This window comes from Engystomops pustulosus, chromosome 7 (genome assembly GCF_040894005.1).
Source record: "Engystomops pustulosus chromosome 7, aEngPut4.maternal, whole genome shotgun sequence".
NCBI lineage: Eukaryota > Metazoa > Chordata > Amphibia > Anura > Leptodactylidae > Engystomops > Engystomops pustulosus.
The window spans coordinates 125,365,804-125,381,671 of record NC_092417.1 but is presented as its reverse complement, the minus strand read 5'-3'; the positions used below and the strand labels follow the sequence as shown (position 1 = coordinate 125,381,671).

Sequence of the window (15,868 nt, the reverse complement as noted above, 5' to 3'; positions counted from 1 at the left end):
CACGCCTGTCGACTGACAGCGCTGACAGGCTGACGCTTATTAAGATGAATAAAGCCTGGATTTCTCATAATTTCCAATCTCCACCAGGTGAAGGAAGCTCAACCTGAATAATTTATGCACTCCTCCTCCTCCTCATTTTCCTCCTCCTCCTCCTCTTTGTACACTAAAGCAGAAGAAACTGGCTATTTTTTGACAGGGCCCACTGGCTCTAGCTATAGTACTTTATGCATTTAATTTTTCTGGAGGGCCACCTACCCGGTCCTCTGTTTTAAACAATTTTTGGGAGTGCCACATACAGGCACTCAATCTATTCAATTTTTCTGGAGGGCCACCTACCTGCTCCTCTGGTTTGAAAACTTTTTTGGACTGCCACATACAGGCACTCAATCTATTCCATTTTACTGGAGGGCCACCTACCCGGTCCTCTGTTTTAAACAATTTTTGGGAGTGCCACATACAGGCACTCAATCTATTCCATTTTACTGGAGGGCCACCTACCTGCTCCTCTGGTTTGAAAAGTTTTTTGGACTGCCACATACAGGCACTCAATCTATTCAATTTTTCTGGAGGGCCACCTACCTGCTCCTCTGGTTTGAAAACTTTTTTGGACTGCCACATACAGGCACTCAATCTATTTCATTTTTCTGGAGGGCCACCTACCCGCTCCTCTGGTTTGAAAACTTTTTTGGACTGCCACATACAAGCACTATCCAAATTAAATTGTCTCCATAGCAGCCTCCACACGTTGTCTCCATTGCTACCTCCAAAAGTCGTCCATATAGCTGCCTCCATACATCGTCCCCTTATCAGGCAGAAATTTGGGTTGTTTTCATGGATTCCACATCAAAGTTGTTAACTTTGTCGCCACCCTGCTGTGTTATCCACAAAATATACTGGCAAACTTTCATCATTTACCAATATTATTTCAGCGCTTCTTGCGCATCTGTTTACATTCCCCTCACCCGCCATATCCTAAACTTATAAGAACGCTACTACACTTAACTTGGTGCAGGCTGGGACCGAGTCTGACCCTGGGGCTGGTCATATACTGCCGACGCAGAGAATTGCGGGGCCTACCTCGGTCCAGGTCTCAAAGGTCTAGTATACCTCCTCCTCCGAATTACCATCCGTGGCCATGGCGCCATCAGTCGGTAGCTTTAGGCACAGCAGCAGTGCCGTCGCTAAGCGACAGCAGGCGGTGCTCAAACTGCTGAGCCTAGGCGATAAAAGGCACACCGCCCAAGAGCTATTACAGGGCATTCCACATCAAACTTGTTAACTTTGTCGCCACACAGCTGTGTAATCCACAAAATATACTTGCAAACTTTTATCATTTACCGATATTATTTCAGCGCTTCTTGCGCATCTGTTTACATTCCCCTCACCCGGCATATCCTAAACTTATAAGAACGCTACTACACTTGATCTTATACAAAAGGTTCTTAGAAGTGCTGTTTGGGGAGTAGCCTAGAGACAGGGGCATGGATTGGCGAAAGCTCACCTGGCAGCGGAGCGCCAGCTCCATGCGCATCATGCGCTTCTTGCGCATCTGTTTACATTCCCCTCACCCGGCATATCCTAAACTTATAAGAACGCTACTACACTTGATCTTATACAAAAGGTTCTTAGAAGTGCTGTTTGGGAAGTAGCCTAGAGACAGGGGCTTGGATTGGCGAAAGCTCGCCTGGCAGCGGAGCGCCAGCTCCATGCCAAGATCCAACTAACATAGTTTTAACTGCAGCACCTTTAATCTACTACTAGTTCACTGCCTCCATACATGGTCCCCTTATCAAACGAGCTGTGTCAGGCAGAATTTTGGGTTGTTTTCATGGCTTCCATGTTAACTTTGTCGCCACCCTGCTGTGTAATCCACAAAATATACTGGCAAACTTTTATCATGTACCGATATTATTTGAGCGCTTCTTGCTCACCTCCTTTGGTTCCTCTCTGCCACCCATTGGTTTGAAGCCTGAGTCCATTTAGGGTATGTCGCCATGCCACTCCCTAGCCTGCCGCTGCTGCCGCTGCCTCTGCATGCCGTCCCCTATAGTGTCAGGGTCAATTATTGGATGTTTTACATGCTATCTAGCTTCATTCTGTCACTCTGTCATGGCCATGCTGTTGCCCATAATTTTGGCATAATGGTGCGATTAAGCAGTCTCAGAGGCATCCATGCATGCTGCCCCTGCTGTTTCCTGTCCATTTCCGTGGTGTTTCCATCCTTTTCTGAGGTTCCCAGGTGTTTGGCCAAGCTTCCCTGTGCAGAGCCTTGGTCCCCTTGAAAAATGCTCGAGTCTCCCATTGACTTCAATGGGGCTCGTTATTCGAGACGAGCACTCGAGCATCGGGAAAAGTTCGTCTCGAATAACGAGTACCCGAGCATTTTAGTGCTCGCTCATCTCTAGTTATAACGTTTGGACACTGCTACTTAGCAAATTGATTCTGAGATTGTTTATTCCCCACATGTTGTACTTCATTTTAGTGGAAAATTCTGGCTGATAAGTTTTGCATTTATTTACCGAAAAAAAAAAGAAAAAATGATGAATCTTTTAAAAAAAAAGTTTGACATTTTCGAAATTCCAAATCATTGCGTTTTCAGGCAGATAGATTTACAACCTAAATAAATTGCTGAATAACATTTCCCAAATGTCATCATTTTTGAAATGTCTGGATAATTTATTTTGATGTCACGCGGCTTACAATTCGAATATTACTTTTCCGGAATTTCAGAATTGACTATTTCGGGGGTAAATACAGTTTTGAATGAAATTTTACATATTTAGCATCAAAACCCCCTATATAACCAACCCATTTTCAAATCTGCACCCCTCAAACTCTCAGAAACAGCTTTTAGGAAGATTATTTACCCCTTGAGATTTTTCATAGTAATTGAATCAAAATGGAGGTGAAATTTAGAATGATCAAATTTTGACGCTTATACGTTCATTTTCAAAAGATAAAAAGAGAAAACCCACCATACAATTTTTCTACAATTTCTCCCGAGTACAGAGAGCCCCCACATGTGGGCGTGATTTGTTTTATGGGTGCACAGCGAGGTGTAGAAGGGAGGAGGAACCTGCAGCTGCCAGGATTTTATTGGGGCCATGTAACAGCATTTTTTTTTTGTGGGATCAGATGCTTTTTCCAGCGTTACCATTTTGGGGTTGGTATCCCCTATTGTTGAAAATTTAGTAACTTTTTTTTGAGGGCAGGAGTAGAAAAACATCAATTCTGTACTGGATTTTTAATTTAAATTTTTTTTTTGGTGGTCACCGTATAGCCCAATAATCATGTTATCTTTATTCTATGGGTCGATACGATTACGGGGATACCATTACGTCTTACGTTTTACTAAATTTGTCAAATAAAACCCTAATGTGGAAAAAATCTATCATTTTTGTATTGCCGTCTTCCAAGTGGCGTTACATATTTACTTTTTTGGCTACAGAGCTGGTTGATGGCTTGTTTTTGTGGCTGAGTTGTAGTGAGCGATGGGCCCTATCCAGCTCCACCGGCGTATCTGCCAGTACTTCCAAAATGGAGTTGAACAACTGGCGTAAGGTGTCGTGGAGCGCAGTCTACAGATTCGGGCAGTCCCCGTACTCTGATATTGTTGCGCCTTCCCCTGTTCTCGGCGTCATCCATTTGTTCAGCCAAAAATTGAAGTTGAAAGGAGTGGGAGGCAATAATAGCAGCTTGTGTCTCTAGGCGGACACTAAGATCATTCTGGGTGACCTCAGTAGATGTTACACGGTTCTCAAGCTGTTGAACTTTCTCCCTTACCGCGTGTAGCTCGGCAGTATAAGACTGCTCAAATCTAGCTACGTAGCTTTCATCCATAGTGGGAATGGTGTGGAGGTGGGAGCTCAGAGCGCGTAATTCAGCCAGCGTGCCAAATTCTTGGGACAACATGACTCTTTGGGACTCAAAGACTCCTACTTGGGAGAGCTCTGTATTAGATGCAGTACGGCCAATAAGATCTTTAGCCTGAAGCGGCCTGTCTTGTGACGGTTGTGATGCAGACCACCTTGAGGAAGGGCATGGGGTGTGGGCCACTGGGTGGCTGGCCATTCTTCCTCTGAGTCGGGCCACAGAACTGGGGAGTGGGGTGTATGTGGCATCGCCTTCCCTCCTTTCCCCTCCATCCACTGCGGGTCTCCCTGGCCCCCCTCTCTCAATTGTTGCAGCTCCACCTGCTCAGCCCATGAGGGGCTGTCTCCATGGGTGAAGGTCGAGGGTCCATCCTGGGGTAACACACCGGGGCCATGCGTATCCATTGGTGCCTCCACTGCCCCTTGGGTCTGTACTGTAGAGGCCATACACTAGGGCTCACAGGACCCAATTGGTTGGTGTTGGAGTACCCCCAGTATCATCCCCCCAGGTGGGCTTTGTGGGGCAGTATGCATCTGGACTTCCACTTGTAAGGTCCTGGCCAGCTTGCTCCCCCCTCTATGCCCGATAGTACCTGGACTGCTGCGATCGGCCGCCATCTTGGCCACATGGTGCTGCGGGGTTATGTCGGAGATGGCACTTCAATCTCCTGGGACGTGCCGCTTTGTCCCCTCATCAGGCTGGTGCCGGTAGGTAGCTGGTCCTTCCGTGGCTTCCCCTGGTTGCTCTGCTCCTGCTGCCTGCGGTCTTCCGCTATCTTGGCCGCGTGTAGCTGAGGGAGCGCACCCTGCCTGAGAGTTCCGGGTTCCGGCACCCCGCCAACGGAGGTCATCAAGGGTGGGTCCGTGGCAAGGATGAAGGCCAGTGGTTCTTCTGTTGCGGGGGCTTCCCTTGATTCCAGTCTCAAAGCCGGTAGAGGGATGACCGCGGCTGCAGTCTAGGAAGCGGAGGCCGCCGCCATGAGGAATCAGCCGATTCCGCGGGCCGAGGACCGGCTAAGAGGCGCTGCTGGGGTCCGGGTACCCCCTCTTCTCTTGGCTCCCATTTACTGGGGTCTCAGGCACTGGATTTGGTACCGTTAGCGGTGCTGAAGCAGGGTACGGGCAGGAGAAGCTCTAATGTACGGCCATCTCCATCCGCAGTCAGGCCACGCCCCCTGTGTTTTTTTATCACATTTTTTGTGGGATTGAATAGGTAAAATCATAATTTTTGGAGGGTTTATAAAAAATTTTTTAACGGCGTTCATCGTGCGGGTTCAGTAATTATTTATGGTTATTCTACGGGTTGTTACCGGTGCAGTGATACTATATATGTGGGGTTTGTGTTATGATTTAGACTTTTTTTGTGTTATATGTCTCTTAATATGTTATGGGGCTTAAGGGCATTTATATTGATTCATTACTTTATTTTTTATTTAACTTTTTTCTTTTTTTTAAACTTTTTTACTATTTCCTCCAAGGGACATGAACAAGCAATCATCTGATTGCTTGTTCATGATAATTTTCTGTAATACTGATGTATTGCAGGGTATTAACAGTGTCAGCCTATGCACATGCCAGAAGAACATAAGAACGCCATCTTTCAGGAAGTTCTTACAGGCAACTCTGGGGTCCAGATCGGACCCCAGAGTTGCCATAGCAACGATCGGCGCCCCCAGAAAACGGTTTTGGGGGGGGGGTCGATCATGGGGGAAGGTTAACGGGTTAAACACCTGCGATCAGAGCCCCCTCCAACTGTGGGTGTTACACTGGGGTGTCGGCTATTAGTTATAGCCAGAAACCTGTGTTTCCTGATGCCGGTTCGGCTCAGATTTTGAGCTGAACCGGCATCAGCTCTGCATCCGATATATCGGATGCTGAGCGCTAAGTAACTGAGCTCAGCGTCCGATATATCGGACGCAGAGCGGGAAGGGGTTAATGAAGTTCAACTGTAATAAAGCAAGAAGACACAAGAAGACAGAGGATTCTTTTAACTTACACTGTTGCAGAGACTCGTTTTTCCTTCTCTTATGAACTGCACAGACGCAAGTGTGAATCTCCAGCACGTGTAGAATCAGGAAGCGGTGAGCTGTACAATTTTTTTCTTTTCTAATGTTAATCCATATTTTGTGTATGACTACCAGTTGCGATGGCGATCGAATCACACGCATTTTGGTGATGCAATTCACCCATTAACAGCTATACATGCAGCCCTTTACTTGGCTGCCTTTGCATTTTTCCACATGACGCTATGGTAACGGTAAACAACGTGTTACCTGGATTACACGCCCACAAGGGATTGTAGACTAGCTGTCACGTGTCTACCACTTTTGGAATAATAATACATTACTCTTACCGGTAATGTTGTTTCCTCGAGTCACGAAGGCACCACCAGAGAGATTGGGATCCACCCTCCAAGGACAGGAAACCTAAGCATAAAGGAGGATCCTCCTATTCCTCCTCAGTTTGGTTACAGAGATTTCTTGGAAGAGCTGTTTAGTTAGTAGACAGAACATACATACATATTTATTCGGCATATATATATATATATATATATATATATATATATATATATATATATATATCTTCTTAATGTCCTCTTTTTTTTGCGACACCCGTGAAGCACCACATAAAAAAGTAACACCCGGTTAGGAATACCAGGTGCCGTCGTGATTCGAGGAAACAACATTACCGGTAAGAGTAATTCAATGTTTTCCCCTTCATCACGACAGCACCACCAGAGAGAATTACAAAGAAAAAATGAAACAATTAGGGGAGGACAACCGAGGATAAGATTTTCTTCAAAAAGATGAAGAGGGCCCCATCACATCCACATCTAGTGATTTAGGAAAGTGTGTAGACAAGGTGGCAGCCTGGCAAATTTGTTCCAGTGTAGCATCCCTACATGATGTCACTAAGGCTGAGCACGGATGCCATCCGGGACAGGAACTTATGAAATTTCATAGGCCATTTGAATAGTGACTTTAATCCATCTAGAAATGGCTGTGGAAGATGCCTTAATTCCCCTATTCTTTCCTGAAAAGAAAACAAAAAGACTAACTGATTTTCACTACATAGAAGTAGCATCTAAATCTTGGACGATACTTCTTCTAACGTCAAGACAATGAAAAGATCTTTCCTTCTCTGTTCTGGGATTATTGCAAAATGAGGGAAGGGTAATGTCCTAAGACCTATAAAAATCGGATACTACTTTAGGTAAAAATCCCGGATCCAGTCTAAGGATAACCCTGTCATCCAAGATCCTACAATATGGTAGTTTATGTGACAGAGCCGCTATCTCACCCACTCTTATGGCTGAGGTGATGGCTGTAAGAAAAACCTGTCTTAAATGTGAGGAGTTTAACGGAGATGCAATCGAAAAGGTTCGAATAGGGGACCTTACAAGACCTTTAGAACCAAGGATAAATCCCAGGGTGGTTCTATATTTCTAATGGTGGGCCGAATCCTACCTGCTACCCTAATAAACCTGTAAATCCACTGAGGTTTTGCTAACTCATGATCAAATAAGGCCCCTAGAGCCGATACCTGGACCTTAAGTGTCTCAGTCCCTTTGCAAGACCCCTCTGCAGAAATTCTAGAATCTGACCGACATTAGGCTGAACCAACTGCCCTGGGTTCGGACCAGAAAAGGAAAAGAGAGCCTTCCAAATTATATGATAAATTTTGTATGTTACTGGTTTTCTACTTCTTTGCAAAGTAGTAACCTCACGAGACAAACCTTGCTTTTGGTGAATTATCCTCTCAATAGCCATGCTGTCAGATGCAAGGTTGGAGGATCGGAGCCTGTGACAACAAGTTTCTCGACTCCGGGAGTACCCAAGGATCCGCTATTGAAAGTTCCCTTAGAATGGAAAACCATGCCCAGCAAGGCCAGAAGGGGGCAATCAATATCATCCTCGCTTTGTCCTGCCTTATTTTCCTGATTGTTCTGGGCAGGAGAATCATAGGAGGGAAAGCATATATAGCAGAAGACTGTCCCACTTCTGAGAGAAGGCATCCACCGCCGATGGGAGGTCTGCTCTGTTAAAGGAAAAAAATCTTTCGAGTTTGCGATTTTCCCGCGTGGCAAAATGGTCTATAATTGGCATTCCCCAAAGTTTTGTAATCTTGCAGAACACAGACTGATTCAGTTCCCACTCTCCCACATAGGGTCTTTGGACTTAAGAAATCTGCCGTAATATTTTCTACACCCCTTATGTGAATCCCCTTTAGGGGTGTGAAATAAGTTTCTGCCAGAGAAAGAATTTGTGTGGCTATGTACATAACACCTGAATTTCTTGCACCGCCCTGCTTGTTGAGATATGGCCGTAGTGTTGTCCGACATCACGACCACCCCATGCCCCCACAACACAGCGAGAGCTTTTAGGATCGGTAATAATTCCTTTCTGTTTGACGACAGATCCCTCTCCGCTATGGCCCAGGTTACCTGAAAAACCTGCTTGTCTATGTGAGCCCCCCACCCCCAAAGACTGGCATCTGTAGTAATTAATCTGTCCTGACCGGGGTTCCAAGGAAGACCCACACCCAGATTTTCTATGATTAACCACCAATCTAGGGATTCCGAGTTGAGAATAACCTTTACATCTAAGGATGACTGATCCCTGTCTCATTTCCTTAGAAGAAAATATTGTAAGCGCCTTGAGTGGAATTGAGCCCAAAGGACCGTCAGAATAGCTGTGGAAAACAGACCCAGAAGAGACATGCCCATCCTCAGAGAAATTAAAGGGTTTTGTTTTTCTTTTAACACTAGGGTTTTTATTTTTTCTATTTTGTCTGTTGGAAGAAAGGACCTCCGTTTTTAGGAGTCTAACCATATTCCGAGAAAAAGGTTTATTGTTGTAGAGACCATAGATGATTTCTCTATGTTTATCAACCATCCTAGCTTTTTCAGTATCTGGAGATCCATGGACAGCTGACTGTGCACTGCCTGATCCGAAGACCCTACCAACAGAAAATTGTCTAGGTATGGTATGAACAATCCCTTAGCCTCTCTTATGTGGGCTGCCATTTCTGATACTATTTTGGTAAAGACTCTCGGAGCAATAGCGATTCCGAAGGGTAGTGCCCTGTATTGAAAATGAATGATCTTTGATTCCATTTGAATGGCTATTCTCAAGTACTTTTGAAAATACGGATGGTATGTATGGAAATGTGATAGTATGCATCGGTTAGGTCTATAGAAGCCATGAGGCAACCGGGGAACAAAAGGTTAAGTGTTGACTTTAGGGTTTCCATTTTGAATCTCGGGACAAGAAGGAACTTATTTAGGGGTTTTAGATTCAAAATAACCCTTAGGGAACCATTTGGTTTTTTTTTTTTTTTTTACCAAGAATAGGTTTGAGTAGAAAACCTGGCCCTGTTCGGAAAGAGGCACTTGGCACTTGGTACCTTCTTTTGGACAAGGGTCCGGATCTCGGTAACCATCGCCTCTCTGTTATCTCCTGAAGCAGGATTTGTGACTTTCAACAGAGAGGGTGGAGAAGTGTGAAAATCCAGTGAAATAGCCTTCTGTATAGCCTGTAATACCCACTTGCTTCCTCAAATCTCCGACCAGGCCTGGAAAAAGTGGGTCATTCTTCCACCTATGGGGTGCTTAGCGTCATAAGGGCCTTGGTCCCTGACGCTTGGGATCTCTGGGTTGATTAAACAAGAGCCCCCTGTTCTTCTGAAAAGGTCTGGAATTTTGATTGCTTTCTCCTCCTTTTCTCTGAGGCCTTGCCCTCTGAAAGGATTGAAAAGATCTGTACTGGCTGTTTACAGAGGGAAATGATTTCACTCTATTTCTTGCTTTCTCTAAAACTCCTCCAACACTTTACCGAACAACAACTTTCCATCACATGGAATACCAAACAGTCTATTTCTTGAACCTACATCTCCTGGCCAGTTTTTTTTAGCCAGAGGGCTCTTCTGGCTGAATTAAACAAGGCAGATGAACGAGCCGTTAGTCTAAGCGCATCAATAGAAGCCTCTGCTAGAAAACCGGCCCCTTTCTGCACATTTGAAATAGACAAGGCTAAAGCATCTCTAGGTATCTAGTTTTCGATTTCTAGTTGGTCTAGCAAAAATAACAGAGCCGGACACACATGCTGCCGCAATATTAGGTTTAAAAGCTGAAGTAGCCGAGTCCCATGATCTCTTAAGGAAGCTTTCAATTTTTTTATCCATGCAGTATAGTTTCCGGGGCTGGAGTCCTGGGTGTTTCAGCAAGGTCACGCTTGTCTGCCATACTGCACAGCTGATTTCAGAACAGCACTCTGCAGTCCACTTCTTCCTGTTTTAAATCTCCCTCCCGAGTTAGTGGGTGTGTCCACAACCTTACCTCTGGTCGGGACGCCCAGCTGTGAGGAATAATAGTGAGTTTCTCAATTTAGGTAGACTATTGTAGGGGCAACTCAGGGGAATGGCTAATAATTCTGTGCTCCCTCCTGGCTTTTTTTTTCTTCTCCGCACGCCTCTTCGGACACCGGAGATCCGAAACCGGAAGTGACAATGCACCTCACTACCGCGCCTAACTTATTCGACTCTATAGAGGCCATCGGCACAACTCCGGGACGACAGACGGAGGGAGCGAAGTAGCCGGCCGAATCCTCCAGAGGATTATACTGACATAACGCCTTGTGGATTAGAGCTGGACCATGCTTGTATATGTTTTGTAAACCGAACACACTTACCTGCTGTTGTGGGCCCCCTTTTTATTCCAATTTATTTATACATTTTAATAACAATACAATAACAACAAAAAAAAAAACAGACAAAAACAACCAGCAACACACATATAACTTATACATTCACAGACCTAAAAATGTCTTGCCCCAAACTTCTTACATAAATTCCAATTATTGTTAAATCCTGTGTTTCCAAAATACAGCAGAAATCCTGGTTCATATTTACCTTTTTCTAGCGCAGGTCATTCTAATTATATCTTCTAGGCGTTCCCACTTTTCCTTTAAGTGTTTTACGTGAATTACATCATTATTAAAAAGTAAAGAAAAAGTGTATATCTCCCGCTCAAGTGTATATCTCCCGATTGTTCATTTTCAGACATTAGACATCTAGCAGTGTGAACGGTGCCTAGATCATGTAAGGAGAGGAATCCTGTGCCGCTGCAAGTGCAAAGTAATTGGAAAGGAGCAGGTGGATCAAGTACTCATTGATAAGTTAAAAGTTGATATTCTTTATTTTATTCAATTTAGATCAAAAGATACAAAAAGACAAAAAGTACTACATGTATGGAGCAATGTTGCTCACTGTTAAAAAAAAAAAAATGCGTGGCTGACCTACACATTTCAGACAAACTTACATGTGGTCCTTAGTCATGGTCTATCTGCCAGAGTGTATGACAAACATTTATACTTAAAATACGCAATTACGTCATGAGAGTGTAAGCATGCGCAGACAGAAGGATGATATGGATGTTCTGGGGTAAGTATACGTTGCAGAATTAACAGTATTTTTTTGTTGTTAGTAGAAATACAATGTATCCGATCCATTGTTAAGGCCTTGCGGATGACGAGTATCCAATTTTAGGATCCAGTGGATCTCTCTATTCCTAAGTTTATGAATTTTGCCTCCTCCTCTTTTGGGGCTCGTAACGTTTTCAATCGCTATTACTTGTAGCTTCAAAATATCTCCTTGATGCATTTGTAAAATATGTGTAGATAAACATTTCATGCTTATCTAAACATTTCATACAAATGCATTAAATTTCTTACAAGTGCATCAAGGAGACCTTTTTTTTTTTTTAATCTAAATGGAAGAAAATAGTGTGTGTAGGTCAGTAATCTTTTCATGACATCTTTTAACAAGGGGGAGTTGTGATCATTCCATTCTGGAGGTTATCTTAGCTCTAGCGGCTATATACATTTTATGTGTTATCCAACTTTCTTCGGGATTAGTCCTTGATACAAATTTAACAATGCCAACTCTGGGCTAGGATTAATTTCACTACTAACAATCCTAGATATGATATCAAAAATTTGTTCCCAGAAGATTTTTAGAGATGGACATGTCCAACAGACATGATAAACATTGGCCACTAGGCCACATCCTCGCCAACTCAGATAAGTTAAAATAAACCATTCATATAGCAATCTAGAGGATGCAAGATACCAGCCTAGTTGAAACTTCCTTAGTGTTTTAATATGGAAAATACAAAGTTAAATTATGGGATGAAAGTACTGCTTTGTTCCAGTCCTGGATGCTAAAACATTTAAAAATTTTATTTTCATATAGTCCAATTTTTGTTTAGTTTTGTCCAACATAAGTTCTGAATAGATAGTAGCTATACCTTTTTTAGGTGTTTTTGTTATGCAAGAAGGAACTATATTTACAACGGAGAGATTGTTTTAAATTGATGTTTTCCAATATTTTAAAGGACATCAAACATTCTCTCAACTGAAGATACTGAAAACTAAAACTATAGGGTAATAATAATAATATTGGGTTTGAGAATTTCAAAATCTGGCCCCTTTCAGATAATTTCTTTAGGGAGTTTATACCAAAATCTGCCCATGGAAGGCGTTTAAAGTTTGCAATTTCCAAACATATATTCAAGACGAAAATCTTAATAGCCTATTTTTATTCCATTCTTTTATTTTATGAATTTCTTCCTAACAAAAATAATGGTATTAGTAACCTCGCTAGAGATGTTCATTTTTTTAAGTTTAAATAAGCTTAAGCTTTAGAAAATTTTACTTGGTATACCTTCATTTATTAATTTTTCTAAGTCAACTCAGTTTCTTGGTTTATTTGTTGTCCAAGGTTCTTTGATAGAATCTATTATGGTTGCCAGTTCGTAATGAGTTTAGGATGGAACACCCATTCCTCTCATATTTGGTAGCATACATAAAAGTTTCCTGGACACTCATAGCCTATTTTTTTCCATATAAAATTAAAAGATAAGTTCTGCAAGCATTTCATTATTTGTGTATTAAAATAAAGTGGTATACACCTCAGAATAATATTGTCGGTAAGAAATTCATTTTTACTAAATTTACTCGCGCAATCCAGGATAGGTTAAGGTCTTCAACTTCTTGAAGACTTGAAGCCCCTTAAAGAGCACCTGTCACCCATAAAAAAGCAATAGGAGCTGATTACCAAATGCAGCAGTCTTACACTGCTAGCGTTATCAGAACCCTCCGATAACGAAAGCAGACACTGCTGTGAAGTACAATGGGAACCACAGACCGCACTCAAAGCAATCTGGCAAATTCATGAGAGCTGACAGCTTGGCTACTAGCAGGGGGGGGAGGAACAGTTAGGCTACTGGGGGGTGTAGGCAGTGTATCGCCGGGGCGTGAATTTACTGAAAAGGGGCCCACTAAGGCTCTGTTGCCAAGGGGCCTGCTTACACAGGGAGGCATCCTTGGGTGACATGATAACGATCAAATTTCCTTACATGCTATAGTCATACTTGACTGGGGGTGGGGGATGGGGGGGGTTTAAGTCCCTTGATTGTAGTTTGTACATATACATGTGACACCCTCAAGTTACAGCACTGTTCACTTGCAAAAAGTCTCTTATCGTAGCACAGTGTCTTTACCTGTTCTTGCAAATAATCATAAACAAGCAATTATGACTATAGAACACATTAATGCCCTTAACATATTTCAGTAAAACTCACCTTCTTTAAAGCTTCTTGGTACTTCTCCATTCTATTTTGATCATTTAATTCCCCAAATCGTGGACGGTTCCAAATGATGTGAGACCCACAGTGACAGGCAGGACTTTCTGCAGGACTATCTGCTGCACTAGGATGTTAATAATAAATACAGAATCTAGATGACTATGTTATCTAAGTGTTGTACCTTTTAAAACTATCATGAGACTAGTTGCCTCTCCAGCAATAGATTATATGTGTGGAAAAAACACTGGAATTGCACAACATGCTAAGTAATCTTAGCACCTTTTAAAACTAGAAAACACTTGGTATAGGAAAGAGTGTAATCACAAGAAGAAGAAAGCCCACTAAAGTGGTTGTCCAAGACTGTAAAAAAAATAATAAAAAAAACCTTGTTGGCCAGGGAGGGGGCTTATTAAAAAAAAAAAAATTTACTTATCTCTAAACCACTTGCGTTGCTATCTCTCCAGTCCATGCCTTGTGTAAACTAACAAGGGCACGGAAACTGAGCTGATTGACGGCTGTGGTGATGGGCACACCCACCCATTCCGCATTATACAGTACTTGGAATAGGGACAAGTGTGCTTGGCTTCCGTGCCCGTTTGTTTATATGGGGCACGGACCGGAGAGATGGTACCGCAGGGAGGTAAGTAAATGTATATTTTTTTAAGCCACCCCGCCCCCGACAACCACGGTTTTGTTTTGTTTCTTTACAGTCTCGGACAATCCATTTAAAGTCCAAATCCTACAGTGGTAATTCAGATGCAGGCAAAACAAAATCCTAATAGGCAGATGCTGATTGGCCTATAGTATGGAAAATGTTCTTGATTTTTAAATATGGCATACAGGATAAATCCATGGAATTAACATTCCTACAAATAAAATTAAGCTCCCATAGCAGGACCTTCATGGCAAATACCTGCTTTTTACAGAAAATATATATTTTACCTTTTAACAACATGTGACATAATACTACGTCACATGCCGGGTGTGGGTGTATGGAGAGGGCTCACGGCCTGAGCCTTCTCCATAGCTGGTAAGTCTTTGCTGCATATTGCAGCGTCTTTCCCGGCGATCACCGAAGGCGAAGCTGCTGGCGGATTCAAAAAGATAGCAGCGCATGGGCGCCGCCATCTTGCCGTCGCTCCCTGTGATGCCATTGGGAAGCGGTGATCCGTCCACATGATAGCCTTGGGTCTTCCAAAGACCCGAGGTTGCTTCGTGTTAACCCTTTATTACAATGTGCTATCCGAAAATTGTAATGAATGAGGAGGAAAATTTGTACAGGAGGTTTTAATTTTTGTAAATGTATGAAAACATTATAACACCTATACAAATTTGGTATCCTCGTAATCGTACTGACCCAAAGAATAAAGTAGACATGTCATGTCGGGCATACAGTGAAATCCGTAAAATCCAAGCCCACAAGAATATGGCACAAATGTGTTTTTTTCACCAATTACTGCATTTGGAATTTTTTCCCGCTTCCCAGTACACGCCATGGAATATTAAATACCACCATTTTGAAGTGTAATTTGTTAGACAGAAAATAAGCCATAACACAGCTCTGTAGATGGAAAAATAAAAAGTTAGATTTTTGAAGGTAGGGAGTGAAAAATGAAAACACCAAAACAAAAAAGGGCATCGGCAGGAAGGGGTTAAAGATTTTCACATGCTTTTGCAAAGGATAAGTCTACATTAGTCATGTAATGGATTAAAATGAAGATATCCATTTGAATAAGGTACAAGTTTAGAGCTACTCTTTAACAAAAGATAAATAACCAAACAGCAGCTTATGTATTTCTCCAAATTATTGAGCTTAAAGGGGTTTTCCCCTGAATAGGGCCTAACTTGCTGACTGAGACCCCCACAGATTGCGAAAACGAGGGGTTCGTAGGACCTCTCGTCGCTCCGTCAGACCAATGGAGCAGACAGCCGTGCATGACCGTTCTACTCCATTAATTTCTCTGGAGCTGAAAGAGCTTGCAGCGCTCAGCAATTTCCGTCAGCTCCACAGAGATTAATGGAGCAGAACATTAGTCGGGGGGAGCGACAAGGGAGAGAGCATCGAGATCCCCACTTATCAGCAAGTCTTTTCAATTGTGGGAAAACCCCTTTAATATCTGAAATAAAGAGATTACCAATTTCACCCAAGAAGGCGGCGTGTGTGCATGGTTTCTGGACGAGGTTTAAATCACGGCTTACCGATGTCCCCGATGTCAGCGTGTTCCATCTTATTTTTTTTCTCCGTGGCTCCTCTTCTTTCATGGACGTGGCCATGTTTTCTTCTAGCAGGCGCATACTATGACACGGCCGCTGCTGACGTCATAGTATGCGCGGCCACAAAGAAAACATGGCC

At 43.0% G+C, this 15,868-nt stretch overlaps 1 protein-coding gene across 10 annotated transcripts in view; it reads right to left on the bottom strand.

The window, feature by feature from the left end:
* The window catches only part of PRMT7 (protein arginine methyltransferase 7), a 530,266-nt gene that overhangs the window by 238,638 nt on the left and 275,760 nt on the right, over positions 1–15,868 (bottom strand). For all 10 annotated transcript variants that reach the window (XM_072117757.1, XM_072117754.1, XM_072117758.1 and 7 more), the window contains one exon: positions 13,513–13,639. In XM_072117757.1, coding sequence (XP_071973858.1) covers positions 13,513–13,639 — 127 coding nt within the window. The remainder of the gene's footprint in view (positions 1–13,512; positions 13,640–15,868) is intronic.